The sequence below is a fragment of the Aotus nancymaae genome, unplaced genomic scaffold (genome assembly GCF_030222135.1).
Source record: "Aotus nancymaae isolate 86718 unplaced genomic scaffold, 86718_ANA_hifiasm-v0.15.2.pri h1tg000014l, whole genome shotgun sequence".
Classification (NCBI taxonomy): Eukaryota; Metazoa; Chordata; class Mammalia; order Primates; family Aotidae; genus Aotus; species Aotus nancymaae.
The window spans coordinates 50,995,730-51,013,364 of record NW_026988425.1 but is presented as its reverse complement, the minus strand read 5'-3'; the positions used below and the strand labels follow the sequence as shown (position 1 = coordinate 51,013,364).

The 17,635-nt window shown below is 37.5% G+C and overlaps 1 protein-coding gene and 1 non-coding gene across 4 annotated transcripts in view; both read right to left on the bottom strand.

The window, feature by feature from the left end:
• MAP3K1 (mitogen-activated protein kinase kinase kinase 1) overlaps window positions 1-17,635 on the bottom strand; it is an 81,425-nt gene that overhangs the window by 29,482 nt on the left and 34,308 nt on the right. For 2 of the 3 annotated variants that reach the window (XM_012457288.2, XM_012457290.2), the window contains exons 2-4: window positions 8,669-8,819; window positions 5,298-5,498; window positions 211-411 (exon numbers count right to left, since the gene is read on the bottom strand). In XM_012457288.2, coding sequence (XP_012312711.2) covers window positions 211-411; window positions 5,298-5,498; window positions 8,669-8,819 — 553 coding nt within the window. Of the gene's footprint in view, window positions 1-210; window positions 412-5,297; window positions 5,499-8,668; window positions 8,820-10,692; window positions 12,136-17,635 lie in introns of those variants that run through there. The other variant, XM_012457289.3, reaches the window with a different exon arrangement.
• LOC135275050 (small nucleolar RNA U13) lies at window positions 8,159-8,266 on the bottom strand. The gene has a single exon (XR_010342768.1). It is a non-coding gene; the product is annotated as a small nucleolar RNA U13 (small nucleolar RNA).

Below are 17,635 nucleotides of genomic sequence, written 5' to 3'. Positions count from 1 at the left end.
ACTTATTAAACAGATCAAATTTCTATTCTATAGTATATTAAGACAGTCAAAACCTCATAAATATATTAAACAAAAACCTTAGTCTAAAATACATTTTAAGTTTTCTTTACTAAAGGGAATTGATCTAAATTTAAGAATATTATAATATATAAATTTGAAATAGTACCATTTACTACTAATAACAACATATAAAATGGAGACGAATCCTACCTGAGGTCCAATAAACACCCGGTATTTATTGTCTGGGCTATCTCCTCCAATCAGGAAAGAGTTGGGCCCTATCTGCTGCAGTAAGTACAATCTGGCCCGCATCACTTTGTTAACACGGCGATTTGTTTCCTCAGGGCTGTATGGTGAGAAGCCATCTGGTGAAGGGGCTCTTCGGGGTGGTGTGATTCTGCCACTCTGAAACTTCACAACATTTTTCTTTTATTAGGTATGTTTCTTATTTCTTAATTAGGAAACTATTATCCAAAAAAGGTCATACAAGACAGTTATGTGACAGATTATATTCTGAAAAAATGCCATATTTAAAACATTATGGGATAAAGGCTAAATGATTTTGTCTGACATAGTCATCTCAGGTAAACTTTTAAAATCTCAGTCATCTCCATAAATGATGATAAATATCTGGCTGACAGAGATAACCATGTGATAATTTTATAAATTATTCTATAAACATCTGAGTTCTTTGAAACATCTTATGTAAACCAAAACAAAAAGCATAAAAAGTACACATCATAAGCAGGCGGAATGCTGTGTCTAGTAATAAAAATTAAACATCCAACTTCCTGACATCTATTTAAGGCTTTATTAATCTTCTATAACTGGTAATTTACAAACACTGCCACAGAATGTCTCCCAAGGTACATTCTGCAGACTCTTCCTCAATGAAAACAAATTAGTGGAAGCTGACAAAAACTCTCCTATGGTGAGGGTAATATATAACACTCTCACTATACTAATTTTCCTAGAACTTGGTCTTTCCATCAATGTCCAGTGGAAATTCCAGGTTTTTTGGATCCCTAATAAAATAGTTAAAGGTAATAAATGTTGGTAAGACCACAAAGTAATTAGAATTCTCATATAGTGCTGGCAAGAATGTAAAACGTGCAGCTGCTTTGGAAAACAGTATAGCAGTTCCTCAAAATGTTACACATATTACCCACCAATTCCATTCCTAGGTATAAACTCCAGAGAAATGAGAACTTATGTCCACATAAAAACTTGTACACAAATGTTCACAATAGCATTATTCATAATAGCCAAAAAGTAGAAGCAGCTCAAATGTCCATCAACTGACAAACAGATAAAATGTGGTATATTCATACAATATTGTTCTGCAATTAAAAATGGAGTACTAACACATGCTACAGCATGGATGGACCTTGAAAATATGGTACTAAGCAAAAGAAGCCAGTCATAAAAAATCACCTATTAAATGATACCATTTATATGAAATGTCCAGTATAGGCAAGTTATGTATATAGAGAAAATAGATTAGTGGTTGCTTAGGGTTGGGAAAGACTATTGTTAAATGGAAAACTTCAGACAAAATAAATTTAACAGAGTTTATTTAAGTAAAGGATAATTCATGAACCAAGTGGTACTCATAACCACAAGAAGTTCAGAGATCTCTGATCTAGCACCTTGAATAGCCAGCTTTTATAGGCCGAACACAAAGCAAAGCAAAGCAATTGGCTGACTGGCTACAGCTAGGTGTTTGCCTTATTTGGGCATGGTGTTATGATAAGTCCCTAGTTATACAACAAACAGGCTGGTGGGCTGTTTGTGATTGGCTAAAGCTTGGTTTCAGTTCCAGGTGTAGAAACAATCCCAGGCTAATGGCCTCCTACCTATTTTGCTTTAATACTGCTAATAGGTCTGGAATTTCTTGTTAGAGTGATAAAGATGTTTAAAAACTGAGTATAATAATCGCTACACAACCCCGTGAATATACTAGAAAACACTGAATTCTACAATCTAAACAGGATTGTATACATTAATTATATGTCAATAAAGTCATTATTCTTTTAAAAAGCAGTTACAAAAGAGTAAAAATAAAAAAGCCAGTCATACACACATGTCATTTTGACCTGCTAGGTATCCAGCCTATGGATATGTTCACAGATAACAGGCTCACAGATGTACAAGATGATGTATGTATAAAAATACTTTTGAAGCACTGTTTTTAGTAACAAAAGATTAAAAGGATTATAAATGTTCATTAGTATATCATTCATTAAATAAACCATGATTTATCCAGCTAATGAAAGGCTATGTAACAGTTGTTAAAAAAGAATGAGGGGGTAACTTTGTCTAGCATATATGCCCAAAGTGGGTTTTTGGGTGGGGTGTGGGGAGGGAAGACACAGTTCTGTTCTGTTTATATTTGCAGTAAACTTTCACTTTGATGGCCCTCATGTATCATGCCACCCAGTATTTACATGACTGTGTAGTTCCTTATCACATCAATTCTGGGACTGAACATGTAATAACCAGCTTCGGGCAATAAGGCATTACCAAACACGATGCAAGTGGAGGCTTGAGAAGAGCTTGCATGTTGCGACCTCCTGAAACAATTCTTGTTGCGACTCAGCCTTCACTCTAGGAAGAGATGCCAACAGCCCCCCAAGTGTTCTAGTATCCCAGCTGAAGCAATAATGCTTGTGAGTGAAGAAGTAGTTTTGGGCAATCCAGCTTCAGCACATGTATGGAGAACAGAGATAAGCCACCCCTACTAACCCCTGACCAATCTGCAGATTCATGAGCTAACAACTGATTATTAAGTTTTAAAAAAATTAATAGCTAATTTAAAGGTGTTTCAACATAGAGCCAACAACTATTGTTGGGAATCAGGTTTTACTGTAAAATGTTTTTGCTTTAAATGTACTTTTCAATGTATTTATGTACCTTAATAACTCCAGATCTTAAAACCCAACTTTCCCTTGTGGTCACTATCTCTACCATTTTTCCATTCAATCATTTGTTCTTCAAAGTTAGAAAGTGAGTCTTAATATGCATTTCCACCACTAGAAGTCTCTCTCTCATATGAATTTACCACCTATCTTTTTGCAAATTTCTTTGATGTTTAGCTTAATATAGAAGACAGCTGGATTCTCATAGCTGTTTCTTCATTCTATCTACTGTGATATGATGTTCTGATAAGAAAGTTTGGCCTCACACAGATACGTATCTGTAAAAGAAAAATGTATTTTAATAGCCTTTTTTTTTTTTTTGAGAGGAGTCTCACTCTGTCACCCAGGCTGGGGTGCAGTGGCGTTATCTTGACTCAGTGCAACCTTGGCCTCCCTGCAACCTCTGCCTCCAGGGTTCAAGCAATTTCTCCCTGCCTCAGCCTCCCAAGTAGCTGGAATTACAGGTGCCTGCCACCATGCCTGGACAATTTTTATATTCTTAGTAGAGATGGGGTTTCACCATGTTGGCCAGGATGGTCTTGAACTCCTGACTTCAAGTGATCTGCCTGCCTCGGCTTCCCAAAGTGCTGGAATTACAGGTGTGAGCCATGGTGCCTGGTCGCCTTTTCAAAGAATGATGAATATTCTTTGGTACTATACCAAAGCTCGAAAAACAGTTTCTTAAAGGCAGCTGTAATATGGAATCTGAAACCATATAAACAAACTTTTCCTACTGGCACATTAAAAATCCAAATGGTGGGTCAGCCATGATGGCTCACGCCTGTAATCCTAGCACTTTGGAAGGCCAAGGTGGGTGGATCACCAGGTTAAGAGATTGAGACTAGCTTGGCCAACATGGTGAAACCTGTATCCACTAAAGATACAAAAATCAGCTGGGGGTGTTGGCACATAGGTGGATGATGAGGTCAAGAGACTGAGACCATCTGGCCAACATGGTAAAACTCTGTCTCTACTAAAATACAAAAAATTAGCCGGGCGTGGTAGTGTGTACCTGTAATCCCAGCTACTCGCAAGGCTGAGGCAGGGGAATAACTTGAACCCGGGAGGAAGAGGTTGCAGTGAGCTGAGATGGTGCCACTGCACTCCAGCCCGGCGACAGAGCAAGGCTCCATCTCAAAAACAAACCAAAAAGCTAAATGGTGTATTTTACACTTTGAATGGATCTTTTATCTATAAATGATTTTGTTATTATCATGCACTAATCATTTGGAAAATATTGGTTCTCTAACTTATACATATCTTCCAAATGTTCACATATTTCACTATATAACATGAAAAGAATCACATCTGTTGCCACCAATCTGATTAGAAAAGTCTAAGCACTGAGAAGCTGTTGAGCTCATAGTGGAGGATAATAGCTTTTGAAACTTCTAATTTTTGCTTTGACATCTCAACTTTTAACACTGCTGAAAAAATACTTAAGTTGCTTTTCTTTTCTTTTTATTTTTTTTTAAGATGGAGCTTTGCTGTTGTCGCCCAGGCTGGCGTTCAATGGCACAATCTCGGCTCACTGCAACCTCCGCTTCCCGGGTTCAAGCAATTCTCCTGCCTCAGCCTCCCGAGTAGTCTGGCTAATTTTTGTATTTTTAGAAGAGATTGGGTTTCACCATGTTAGCCAAGCTGTTCTTGAACTCCTGACCTCAGGTGATCCACCTGCCCCAGCCTCCCAAAGTGCTAGGATTATAGGTGCGAGGCACCACACTCAGCCTTAAATTGTTTTTCTTGAAGTGACAGTCTCATTTAATTCATCTTAAGAAAAATGTCTGCCAAATACTCAAATCTAAATAATCATAGTTTGTTGGTCACGCACTTCATGTTCCACGAAAAAAATGACTAGTTTGGCTTGCAACTCTTAACAATTGCACAAATACTTCTCCTTGAGAAACAATTGCATTTTGGTATGTAGAAATGCTTTATGCATGCAACCCATTTCATCACACACAATATTACAAAGGCATGCATTTAATAAAAGTCAAGATTTAATAAAATCAATTTCTATTTCCTTGTCAAAGGCATTATCAAGTGTAATTGGCATTTTTTTCTTTAATGGCTGATACATAGCAATAAAGAATACAGTTTCTACAGTCATAGCCTTAAACTGGGAAAAGGCACCAGCAGCTTTACTCACCATTCCAGATATCAATGCAGGGAAAGAGACAAACAACATCCAAGTTTTATTACAAAATTAGTTTGGACCTAATAGACCAAAGAAAGGGTCTCAGGAAACACCTCCCACCCTCAGGGGTCTGCAGATCGTATTTTGAAAACTGATGTTCTAACAGATGGCTGGCCAGTCTTTTCTTTGTTATAAATGAATCTAAAAATTATAAAAACATATTCATTGTAACATTAACTTACAGGCACTGGGGAAACTCTTTTTCGCCTTACTCCCGGAGATTCAGATTTCACTGGGCGACCTGATGGGGAGTTGCCAGGAGAAGGACTGCGTCGGCCTTTGGAAGCTGGTGAAGCCGCACTCGCCTGGGCCTCTCCTGGAGACTCAGCTGCCAAGTGATTCATTTCAGATCCATCTCCTTTAACTGGGATTGGTTTTACCACCTGAATCAAAGTATTCCGACATTTGATTACTTAAAAATATAAAAGGTAAGTCAATGTAAATATCATAGACTAGGAAATAAACAATGAGTTTTCATTGTGAAATACTGTACCAGTATACAAGACAACATATCAATTTTTATTTAGTATTACTTTAAGCTATTAATGTAAAAGACTGTTTTTACCTACATAAATTTCCGCCATTTAGGATTTAACACTAGTTAAAATGCAACCTCCTCCATTACAATTTTGTACTGCATAAAAAACTGTAGAAAGGGTATTATTTGTTATTATATACCCTAACTCATTTAATACTCAAAACCAATAGTCAAGGTTATTAAACAAATGTGAAAAATAAGCACTCATAACTTCTATAGTTTACTTATTCAACTACTAGACCAAAGATCTAGATATTTTCTTTTTTATTTGTTTTGACAAAATGTAGGATCTTGAAACAACACTGGGCGTAATTTCAAATAGTTTGGTGACTATGCAATCATTTTGCCCTGCTTTTGTGTGTGTGTGTGTGTGTGTGTGTGTGTGTGTGTGTGTGTGTGTTTTCACAATGTTATATTACAATAGGTCAGACATATATCTCAAAAAACTAAAAGAGGCTAGAAGTTTAAAGACCAATTTCTCAAGCAGAAATGCAGTTTACAAGACCTGCCTCTTTTTTTTTTTTTTTTTTTTTTTAATTAGGGCTCTCAGACCTAATCTAGCCACGACCAAAGGCCAAATTCCACAGCCTTGTACAACTGAAGCTCAGCAGACCTCTCTGGACTTTCTCCCACTGCTCCTGTTCCACAGCCAGTTGCTGTGTTCACCAAACTTGTCTGACCCTTCCTCCTCCTGTGTTTTCACTTACTCTCCTCCTAATTTAATACTAATCTCCAGCCTACAGCACTTCAGGCAGTATACCTTCACATGAGGAAAACTTACTCATCTTTTAAGGCTCAGTTAAAATTCTTCCTTTTATGAAACTTCCCTGAAGCCTACCAGCCTGACATTCTTTCTCTTTCCTAAGTCCCTATTGCTCTTCTGTCCATCCCACACATTTGGCACACCTGGTCACAAGTTGCTTTGTGATACTGCATATATTACTCTACTTATTATGTATAAGTCTTATTGTCCCATTTGGAGATATTTACACTTTATGTTTCAAGAAGGATTTGATGCAACTTACTTAAAGCATAAACACAAACAAAATCAGACCTTCCAAGTAGACTGTAAACTTCTTAAGGATAATATGAAATCTTTAAACCATAAAATGTAGGGTGGCATAAATAAGCTTAAGGACTGTGTTATGCATCTTATTCCACACATCTCCTCCCTCTTCACTCATGTCTATATACAGACAAGGCACTTAGGTATTTGCTAGAAAGTGAACAGTGAAAAAACCAAAATTTTGTCTTAGAGAACTAGATATTCTTAGCTCATATGTAACAAAGAACAAATGGCTGGCCCATTTTTAAAACATTGTGATTTATGCTCTATGGTATTCTCAAAAGATTTAGGCTCTGTTTGAACACCTCCAGCTCAAGGAGCTCAGAAAGCAGCACATTCAAATCTCAGATGGCTCTGCTTGTTCAAAGGTTCTTTATATTGATCGGGTAGAAATATGCCCTTTTAACTGCCAACCTTCTACAAGATGTTTCAATAGCACTTTCTCTTCTCTAAGATATATCCTTAATTTCTTCATATTTATCTTTTGGCATGAATAGCTAAAATGGAGAGGGGTTCCCACCATACCACCTCATGTGAGTAATAAATGGAAGAAATGTGGAAACTTAGCTGTAAAGACAGGACCCACAGCAACTTAAAGTACTGGTATGTAAAGGAACAATTTGATTTATTCTGTTTAATTTCATGGGTTAGAATTAGAACCAGTGGGTAGAATATTCCTGACAGACTGCAGCTCAGGGATGAGGATATCCAAAGCCGCAGGAATTATTAAGTCAGGGATTATTTAAGTCAGACATGAGTCAGTACTACACATCTAAGAGAGCTTTCTGAGGCAATGGAAATGTGCCAAACCTGCACTGCCCAAAAGGTAGCCATTGGCCACATGTGGTTAATGAGCATTTGAAATGTGCTTGGTGAGACTGAGGAACTACATTTTTACTTTTATTTACATCTAATTAATTTAAATGTAAACTTAAATAGGTATATGGGCAGACAATGATTTGGCAGGGGTGTACTTTAGACCCTTGCCAAAGTTTCAATAAATTTTAAGTTGCCATATCTGTTTTACAAGAACAAAATAAACAAAAACTTGCTTGTAGAGATTAGTGCTAGGATACTGTAATATTTCTTCCTTTTTGAGAATGAAGACACACATTTTATGATGGTATTCTTATAAGAATATATATTCTTGGTCGGGGCAGTGGCTCATTCCTGTAATCCCAGCTACTTGGGAGGCTGAGGCAGGAGAATCACTTGAAACAGGGAGGCAGAGGTTGCAGTGAGCCGAGATCGTGCCATTGTACTCCAGCCTGGGCTACAGAGTGAGACTCTGTCTCAAAAAAAAAAAAGTATTCGTATACCTATAGCAAAGGATGGAGTATCCCTGTTTTTTAAAATCTAGGATTCTAGATTTTCTTTCATCAAACCCCATACATTTTTAATTTATCTTAATCCCCATGGGTCTATTAAACTTTTTTTCATGTCAGATGAGGGTAATGTGCTGACATTGTAACAAAGCTGGGGAAAGGCACATCTCACGCATGCATGTGAAACCCCAATCATTATACTTATGAATTACTCTGCAGGATCAAGGGTCAATTGTTTTTTTCCTAGAAGATTTCTGAAATTAAGATCCTTAGATCCTGTCTTAGAGATAAACATCTAAAATAAACTGGAAAAATTCTTTTTTAAATTTACAAAGTACAGTATAAAATTCCAATGAAAGGATTTCAGTTACTGACGTGAGAGGGCAGTCTTGGTTTAAGCATTTACGCTTCCACCAAACACAACAGTTAAGTTCCCAGAACAGTTTAAGCTGTATAGTGAGCACAGTTTTAATTATGGTTTGTTCCAAATGACCATAATATCAAGTAAATAAAATACTACATTTAAAATGAAGAAGAAACGCTTACAAGAGGATCTATTTATGCTTAATTTTCCATTTCCTCCTATGCTTTCTTCCTTACAGCTGGTAACCCATAGCCACTTACCACAGGGCCTCGCCTATTTCTCCTTTCCAACCATTCGTGCTTCCAGGCTGGCATACAGGTTGCCTTCAGTTTCTCCCTGATCATTCGTTCCTCTGGGCGATCGTCCATCTTGTGCAACCCTTTGAGAGTTTCTTTATTCTCCATCTCACGACTAAAATGGAGGGAGAAGCAAAGAAAATGAGAAATGTATGTATGAAAAATAATTTCCAAGAACAAACAGAACGGATAGCTGTATTTTATACTTCCAATGGACATGTAATAAAAAAAGACAACTGCTGAAAACCCCAAATGACTTAAAGCATGAAAATATTCTGAATTATATACTACTGGCATATATAAAGCAGACCTTTGTTCCAATGTAGTTAACAAAATGAAAGCCAAGACATTAAGCACTGTATTAACAAATATATTCACTGAGACTGCATTGTTTTTAATTCTACCACCCAAGTATATAACAAATATTTAGAAGGGTGTATCACTACACTTTATCCCAGGATTTCCAATAACTTAAGTCAATACAGATAGAATCTGGTGGATATGCTCATTTTTCTGAAATAAGCTCAATATATATTTAATAAGTGAAGTGAAACTTAACTACATTGTCTATGATCCCAAAACAATTTTTCAAAGCCTACATGATTAAATTTGTATTTTCACAGAACAGTAATTTCATGACAAAGCACTTGGGGTACTCTACACTTAAAGAATAAAAATTATCCAGTACAAACATTTGATCTTTACTTCATAAAATGATGTGGATTTGCCAGAAGAAAACAATCTCTAAACTAAGAACTTTTGAGAATTAACTAGATCTACAGAGTCTAACAGGCAATGTATCAAGCTCACAAAAATCACTAATTTTAAAATATATCCACATCCACTTGAGCATACATGAACACAGGATACGCATAGATTTGAAAACCTGATTCATAAGAATGCAGTTAAAGCAACTACACCTTGGGATTAGTAACAACTTAAAAAATATGAGGCAAATTTGAATGACTATTTTGAAAAGTCTACAAAGCTAGAGAACAGTAGTTTTTATACACTCATAGGAAAAGGAAATACTCAAGGAAATACCAGAGACAACAACCTCAAGTTTACTAAAAAGACAAATTCAAACTCTTCTAGGAATTTTCCAGCTTAAAAAAAAAAAAAAAAAAAAAAGGAAAAGAAGAAACTATGAAACTACTTAAAAATAAATATTTACTAGAAAGAAAATGGTTAACTGGTTTCACTGAAGCATCAAGACTGTGAGGGAAGTAGAAACCAACATATTAACACCTCTGTATCAGGGACTGGCCTAGATATTTTTAGAAATACAAAGAATACATAACATTTGGTTTTAAACTTGCAAATGGGTATTAAGACCACAGAGTAGGGCGAGAGTGCTGGCTGACACCTATAATCCCAACACTTTGGGAGACCAAGGCAGGAGGATCATGAGGTCAAGAGATTGAGACCATCTGGCCAACATGGTGAAACCCTGTCTCTACTAAAATACAAAAAATCAGCCAGAAGTGGTGGTGCACGGCTGTAGTCCCAGCTACTTGGGAGGCTGAGGCAGGAGGATCACTTGAACCCAGGAGGTGGAGGCTGCAGTGAGCCAAGATCACGCCACTGCACTCCAGCCTGGTGACAGAGTGAACTTCCATCTCAAAAAATAAATAAAATATTTCCAACACACACACGCACACATACATAAATACTGTTACACAGAAGCAATACGAGATTTTTTAAAAGTGTGAAAAAAAGGAGGATTATCTCATCTACTTCTATGTGTTTGGCTGCTTTTAATGCTCTGATTATAAAATATAAATATTGGGGTATTTGTAGAAGAAAGAGTAAGAGGGAAGAAGGAGAAAGAAGGAAAGAGGAAGGGGATGGAGGGAAGGGAAGAAGGCAGAGAAGAAAGGAGGATAAAAAGGAGGAAGGAGACGAAGGCAGAAAAAAAGAGGTAGGAGTGAAGAACACAGGGGATAACGTGTCTTCCAAAAAATCCATCCTGCTCAGTTGGTACTTACTCCAGGAGGCTCAGCTTTGTAGGGCAACTGAATTTATGTGGTGACTGCATATCAAAAATTCACTTCCAAGTCTTTAGTATGAAAAGTCCTTTCCCCTTCCAGTAACAATGTTGCAAGAGGTGGTTTGGTTCCCAGGCTAGTACTCAAAACAATGAGCTTCAGAGTGGAACTGCAGTGCATTTTTATACCAGAAACTCCTGCACTCTCAGACCAAGGTGCTTGATTGTCTTTAAGTCTCTCTCTTCCCTCAAATCTGTTTCAGGAGTATCTCTTCTCTGTTATGCATTTTCAGTTTCTGTTCCTGGTCCCTAGTCAAACAAACAAAGGACGTTTCTTGTCTAAACAAATCTTCCTGGATGGCGTGGCCTCCCTAAAGTCTAATTTGTCTCTTTCCATTTGTTTGAAAATACTATAATCTTTTTGACCAATTTTTATTAAAAATAACAGGGATGAGCATTCTAGTACCTGAACTTTAATACACATCTGAGATTTTTAAAATTTCTTTTTACCTTATTAATGTTTAAGTACTACGAGATTTCTTTTTTCTTTTGAGATGGAGTTTCACTCTTGTTCCCCAGGCTGGAGTGCAATGGTGCAATTGGCCCACTTTAACCTCTGCCTCCCAGGTTCAAGTGATTCTCCTGCCTTCCAAGTAGCTGGGATTACAGGCATGTGCCACCACACCTAGCTAACTTTGTGCTTTTAGTAGAGATGAGCGTTCACCATGTTGGTCAGGCTGGTCTCAAACTCCTGACCTCAGGTGATCCACCCACCTCAGCCTCCCAAAGTGCTGAGATTACAGGCATGAGCCACGATATCCGGCTGAGATTATTTCTTTAGAATAAACACCCAGAAATGGAAATGCTTGGTTAAAAAATGTAGACAAATTAAGACTTCTGATAATATTGGCAAATAATCTTCTAAAAAACATGTCTTCTATCCACACCCCCACCCAGGTCAAGGTGCTAACTTAACCTGGTCTGAACTAGCAACAGGCTCCTAACTGAGCTTCTTCAACTTTGAATCTTACCCAGATTTCACAGTGTAGCCAGGGTTACTTCCTCCATTAAAATCCTCTAGTGGTTTCCACCTGAGCTTAGACTAAAATCCAAAATGTTTAGCCCAGCCTAAGTGGCCCTGTATTATGTGGTCTCACCTCAATTCCTGTCACCAGACCTGCACCTCCCCTTCTTCACTGCCTCAATAACCCCAAGATCTTTCCTACTCAGGGCTTCTGAACAGGCTGCTTCCTTTCCTGCTTACTTTTTACCTAATTTCTACCCTCTCTCTATGTTTTCCTCAATTTCTCAGAGACTTTCCCAATTTCTTTTTTTTTTTTTTTTTTATTGCATTTTAGGTTTTGGGGTACATGTGAAAAACATGCAAAGTTATTGCATAGGTGCATTCATGGCAGTGTGATTTGCTGCCTCCCTCCCCCTCACCCATATCTGGCATTTCTCCCCATGCTATCCCTCCCCAACTCCCCCCCCGCTGTCCCCCCAACTCCCCCGCAACAGACCCCCGTGTATAGTGCTCCCCTCCCTGTGTCCATGTGTTCGAACTCCCAGTTCCATTCTTTCACAGCACTTGTATTTTTCCTTTAACATGGTTAATGCAGTTTGCTAACTGTTCCTCTCTTATGAACTGTAAGCTCCATGAGTGAGGGGACTACATGTTATATCCATCTATATATTGAATATCTAACCATGTCTGGCTCATAAGTATGAACATATATTAAGTGAATGAGTATTTATTAACTCTGGCAGTGCTACAGCCTTCCTACCTTTACATTTTAACGACTAGTCTTGTTATTAACTTTTTTAATAACTGTTTTTAAGACTAAATTTGCAATTTAGATGTTATTCAGAACAATTTTCAGTGTTCCTAAATTAATCTGCAAATATAAGCCGAAGTATTTTTCCTAGTCTCTTTGTAATAATTATATCATTAATTCTAGAATGTGTATTTTTTTCACATTTTAATATCTGAAATCTGAATGCCTTTTGTAATCAAATGTTACTGTAATTTAACTGGCAGGTTTTTTTACCTTCATAGTATATAAAATGATGTTACAACTTATAACTACTGGGATCTTAGAATCAATGAAATATACAGTAAATCCTATTCTATTTGCCAGGAATAAATCATATCTACTCTGTTTAATTTCTCTCTGAAATGGAAACCAAAGTGTGAAATTTTTTTTTACATACTTGTTTTTGTTATAATCCTAACATATACTCTTCCATAAACCAGGCATATTTAGGGTTTTTATTTTTACCAGATGAGTGTGTGTATGTATGTATGTATACAGCAGTGATTTGTCATCCAGTTAAATATCACAGCCATAGCAGGAAAAAAATATTTTTTTAACCGAAGCTAATTTAAACAGATAGCTATGAAGTCACTGGGAAAGCCATCTCCAATTCATGTTAGTTAAACATGAATGCTTTGAGGAGTTATTTTTGCCAAATCCATCACCTAGAAATATACCTATTTTAAATAAAATAATGGCTTATATACTTTTGACCTTAAAAGAAAATAGATTTTAGCAAAACAATGTATTTTGAGAAACTACCTTGAAGACTTAAACAAAACTGTGGTCAGAAAAATATGAGAAATTTAAGCATTGTTGCAGATCAAGCTTTTATCTTCATTTCCAGTTTATTTAGGAAACATGAGGTTTCTTGGTTTTGGTTTCTAGATTCCTAACAATGAATTTGTGACTGACACAGAACTTCAAAGAACCCTTACTCCCTGACGTTAGGTTTCTAGTCCTACAAAACTCACCTGCTAAAAACCAAGATGCTTCAAGGGTCCTTTCTCAGGGAAACTTGAGTCAGTCCTCCCTTTATAATGTGGTGTCAGCCACTGTTGATTGTGCTCTGTGGTAGATCTCTCCTCTAGTTTTGTGTCTAATCATCTTCATCAGTACTGTAAATTAGACCTTCTTCCTGGAGCCTCTTAAATGCCAACTATGGCCCTCTTCTCATAGCACAAAAAAACTTCATAAATACACTAAGATATATATATTTTTTTGAGATGGAGTTTTGCTCTGTCGCCCAGGCTGGAGTGCGGTGGCGCGATCTCAGCTCACTGCAACCTCTACCGCCCAGGTTCAAGCAATTCCCCCGCCTCAGACTCCTGAGTAGCTGGGACTACAGGTGCCCACCACCACGCCCGGCTAATTTTTTGCATTTTAGTAGAGACAGGGTTTCACCATGTTGGCCAGAATGGTCTTGATCTTCTGACCTCGTGATCCGTCCACCTCGACCTCCCAAAGTGCTGGGATTACAGGCGTGAGCCACCGCACTAGGCACACTAAGATATTTTATACCTGTCTCTGCAGATGATTTTTTTTTCCTTCCAGGAATACCCTTTGCTATCTCAATATGGCTTCAATGAAGTATTTCCTACCACCATTCTATGGCAGTTAGCTGCTCTCTCCCTACATCATAAATATTAATTATATCATAAAATTCCCTACATGGTAAATATTAATTATATCATATCATAAAATTAAGTATATATTTAAGTATCTGCTTCCCTCTCCACACAGTGAGCTCTTCCAGGACAGGTTACCTCTTATTCATTGTTCTATCACACTGCCCAATGTCCTGGATGGGCCACAAAAGGTACCTGACACACTGCTCCTTCTGGGAAGCCAGAGGGTCTGCCCAGCCCTAAGGGTGGTGGCTAATGCTCAAGGTGCTTTATACATCTGAATCCATCCCGCAGTTCACAGCTGCCTAGTCCAGGAATGTTCCTTGGTCCAAAGACCCTCTATACTGAATGGTATTGTATGCCTGAGTCAGATCTCTCTCTCTGAGAGTGTGAAAGTAAAACACAAATAATGTCACTGCAGGAAGAGTGGCACTTATTGAGAAACAGAGCAAGGTAATAAGTAGAAACACTGAGACAGAAATAAGGGAGAGAGAAATTAGAAGAAAGACAAGGATGGAGAAGCAACAAAAGTTAACATAACAGTAGTATCTGGGTCCCTTGATAAGCTGTTAGATATGACAGCCACTTTGATACCACCCTGGATAATGAATGACTAATTCTCTAGGGGCCAAGTGTACATGCTGCAATGGAGGAAACTTCTTGGTGGATTCTTTCATTTGGAATGAAATAAATTTTAACCCATCTCTGTTCCCTGCAACCTCAAAGAGTCTGATTAAAACACTAGTTCTGCACAATGCCTGGCACACAGGGGACATTTAATAAACACTCAAAAGTATAATCCTACCAGTCTACTATAATGTTTAAGTTATTGAATAAATGGCTCATCTTTAGGAAGGAAATATTATGTCTGTCAACAACTAGTGATATGGAAAAATAACTGCCAGACTGTCATCACAGAAAAATTACATTGCATGCTGGACAATGCATTAGGTATGCTTTACACATATGAATTTACTGCACCCTTCCAGCAACCCTGTGGAGGTCTTTTCCATCGGAGGCTTGGGGAGGCTGGGTTATGCCCAAGGTGACACAGTTTATAACTGAGTAGCAGGGCCAGATTCAAACCCCCACAGGCTTGATTCAAGAGCCTGTGCTCTTCACTGCTGAGTGTTCACTGCCCAATCTGAGTTTGTTTTTACAAGAATTCAGCACCTGTGCTGACACCTATTTGATAATAATACAAACAAGTTTTATAATTTTTCACAACCGTGACTATTTGATTATAATGATTAACAAAGCATATAAAGCATATTAATTATCTTCATTATTAGAGCATTTCACTGCAATTGAGGCAATTAAGATTAATGATCGTAGAAAACCTTTCTAGAAATTAATGAGATTTAACTTTAAAATAATAAAGATTTTCATATCTTGATTCTCTTGGTGTCCAAGGAACATCAAAGAACCCTAGAAAATACATTAGATTATTTGGGACAGGTACAATTTAGAGCTACCTAATTAAGGTCCACTTGTGAAGCCTTCATAGCAGCAGAAATTCACACACTACCAAACTCATAAGCCATATTACTGAGGATAGAGGAGAGCAAGGGAGGAACCACCTTCCAAAACGATCTTGGTCCGCTGTGGGACCCTTAAAATGTAAGATTCCAGGTAAAGGACAAGAGCAGGAATGACTTAGGGGAGAACAGGGAGAGCCTAATGAAACAGAATGGCTGACAATTCCTTCCCACGGTTAGGGCTAACAGCCACATGGGTTACTCAATTCTCATGGGACACGGCTCTTACTACCCCATTTTACAGATGAGAAAAAGGATAAGAAGGGAGGATCAGTTACATGTTCAAGGTGATAAAGTCTAAATATAAAAAATACTATGACTTACACTCAGATGAGTGATTTCATAGTCTGTGTCTTCCAAGAACCAAAGGAAAATGAATATTTACAAGTACTTTTAATCTGTTGACCTAGATGTGAGACACTTGCAAACAAAACCAAAATATTTTTATCTTAATACTAGGACAATTCTAATTTTCAGTAAGCTAGTTTCTCCAGAGATATAAAGTCTTTGCCAACTGTTGGCCTACCCCTTCTTCTATGCAAGGAGGATTAAACAAAGATGGAAGGGCAAACTTTCCATCTTTATATAATGCAACATTTATAACATAGGTAGGTTGACATAAGAAGTAACAATGCATAAAATGGCTCACATTCTGAAAATTAGTTTCCACAAGATTTTATTTCAGGTTTGATTCAGTAAAGTTTGACCCTGAGAACTAAAGATGGCAAAACTTCTATTTATTTATAACCAGAAACAGGCACTACTACTCTTATCTCCCCATAGGGTAAATATCTTCTTTTTAGCACAACAAAGGATTCTTTCTTTTCTTTCTCTTTTTTTTTCCCCCCACAGGGAGGATTTGGCTCTGATGCCCACGCTGGACTGCAGTGGCAAAATCTTGCTGCAACCTCCACTTCCCAGTTCACGCAATCCTCCAGCCTCAGCCTCCCAAGTAGCTGGGACCACAGGCACAAGCCACCATGCCTGGCTCATTTTTTTGTATTTTTTGTAGGGATGGGGTTTCTCCATGTTGTCCAGGCTGGTCTTGAACTCCTGAGCTCAAAGCAATCCTCCCGCCATGGCCTTCCAAAGCGCTAGAATTACAGGCATGAGTCGTCGCACCCAGCTGATTATTTCTTAATATGGGTATGGCCATGGTCTAATCAGTTTTATAATTTGTTGAATCTGTATCAGAAACCTTTACCAGTGGAAAAACTATTTCAAGTATTGTGTGCAAACCTTCCTATTTAGGCCTTTGAAAGATATGTGCACAGAATTCACCCTCAAAAAGCTCATGTTCTGATTAACCACATCAACAGTTTAGTAATATGACAGTCAAGTAACAAAGACAATAATACAACTAATTATAAACAATGAATATAAGCAGTCTAATACCACCTTAGTGATTCTGACTGACTCATATTTATAAAATATTCTACATGGTCATGCACAGTAAATCCATTTACCTGAAATCATGGATTAGTTTCCATTAAAATACCACTCCCTTTGAGTTTTAAAAGTATTCTTCAGCATAAATTACAGGATTTTGAAAACTAGAACACAGTATAGAAACATAAATAACATGTATAAAATTAACCAAAATTAAAATAAGACAATGTATTAATAGATAATCATACTGTAAACACACCTTAACTAGACAAGGAAAGGGTAAATTCTTTGAGGGCAGGGCCTTTTCCCTGTCCTGCAGCTAGCAACAAAGAACTCAGAACAGATGTCATGGGCTTGATAAACACTCCCTGATTCAGAGTCAAGAATAGCTGGTTATCACTTCTAATTAACAAAGATCTAAGAAGTAACACCATGCAGATGTTATAACATCACTCATAATGGACACACATAGCCCTTAACAACTTCTACCATAAATTAGTGCCGCTAGGAACATGTAAATAACTTCAAAGAGAAAAGGTAAACAACTTCAATGAGAAAAGGAAGAATATTCAAAA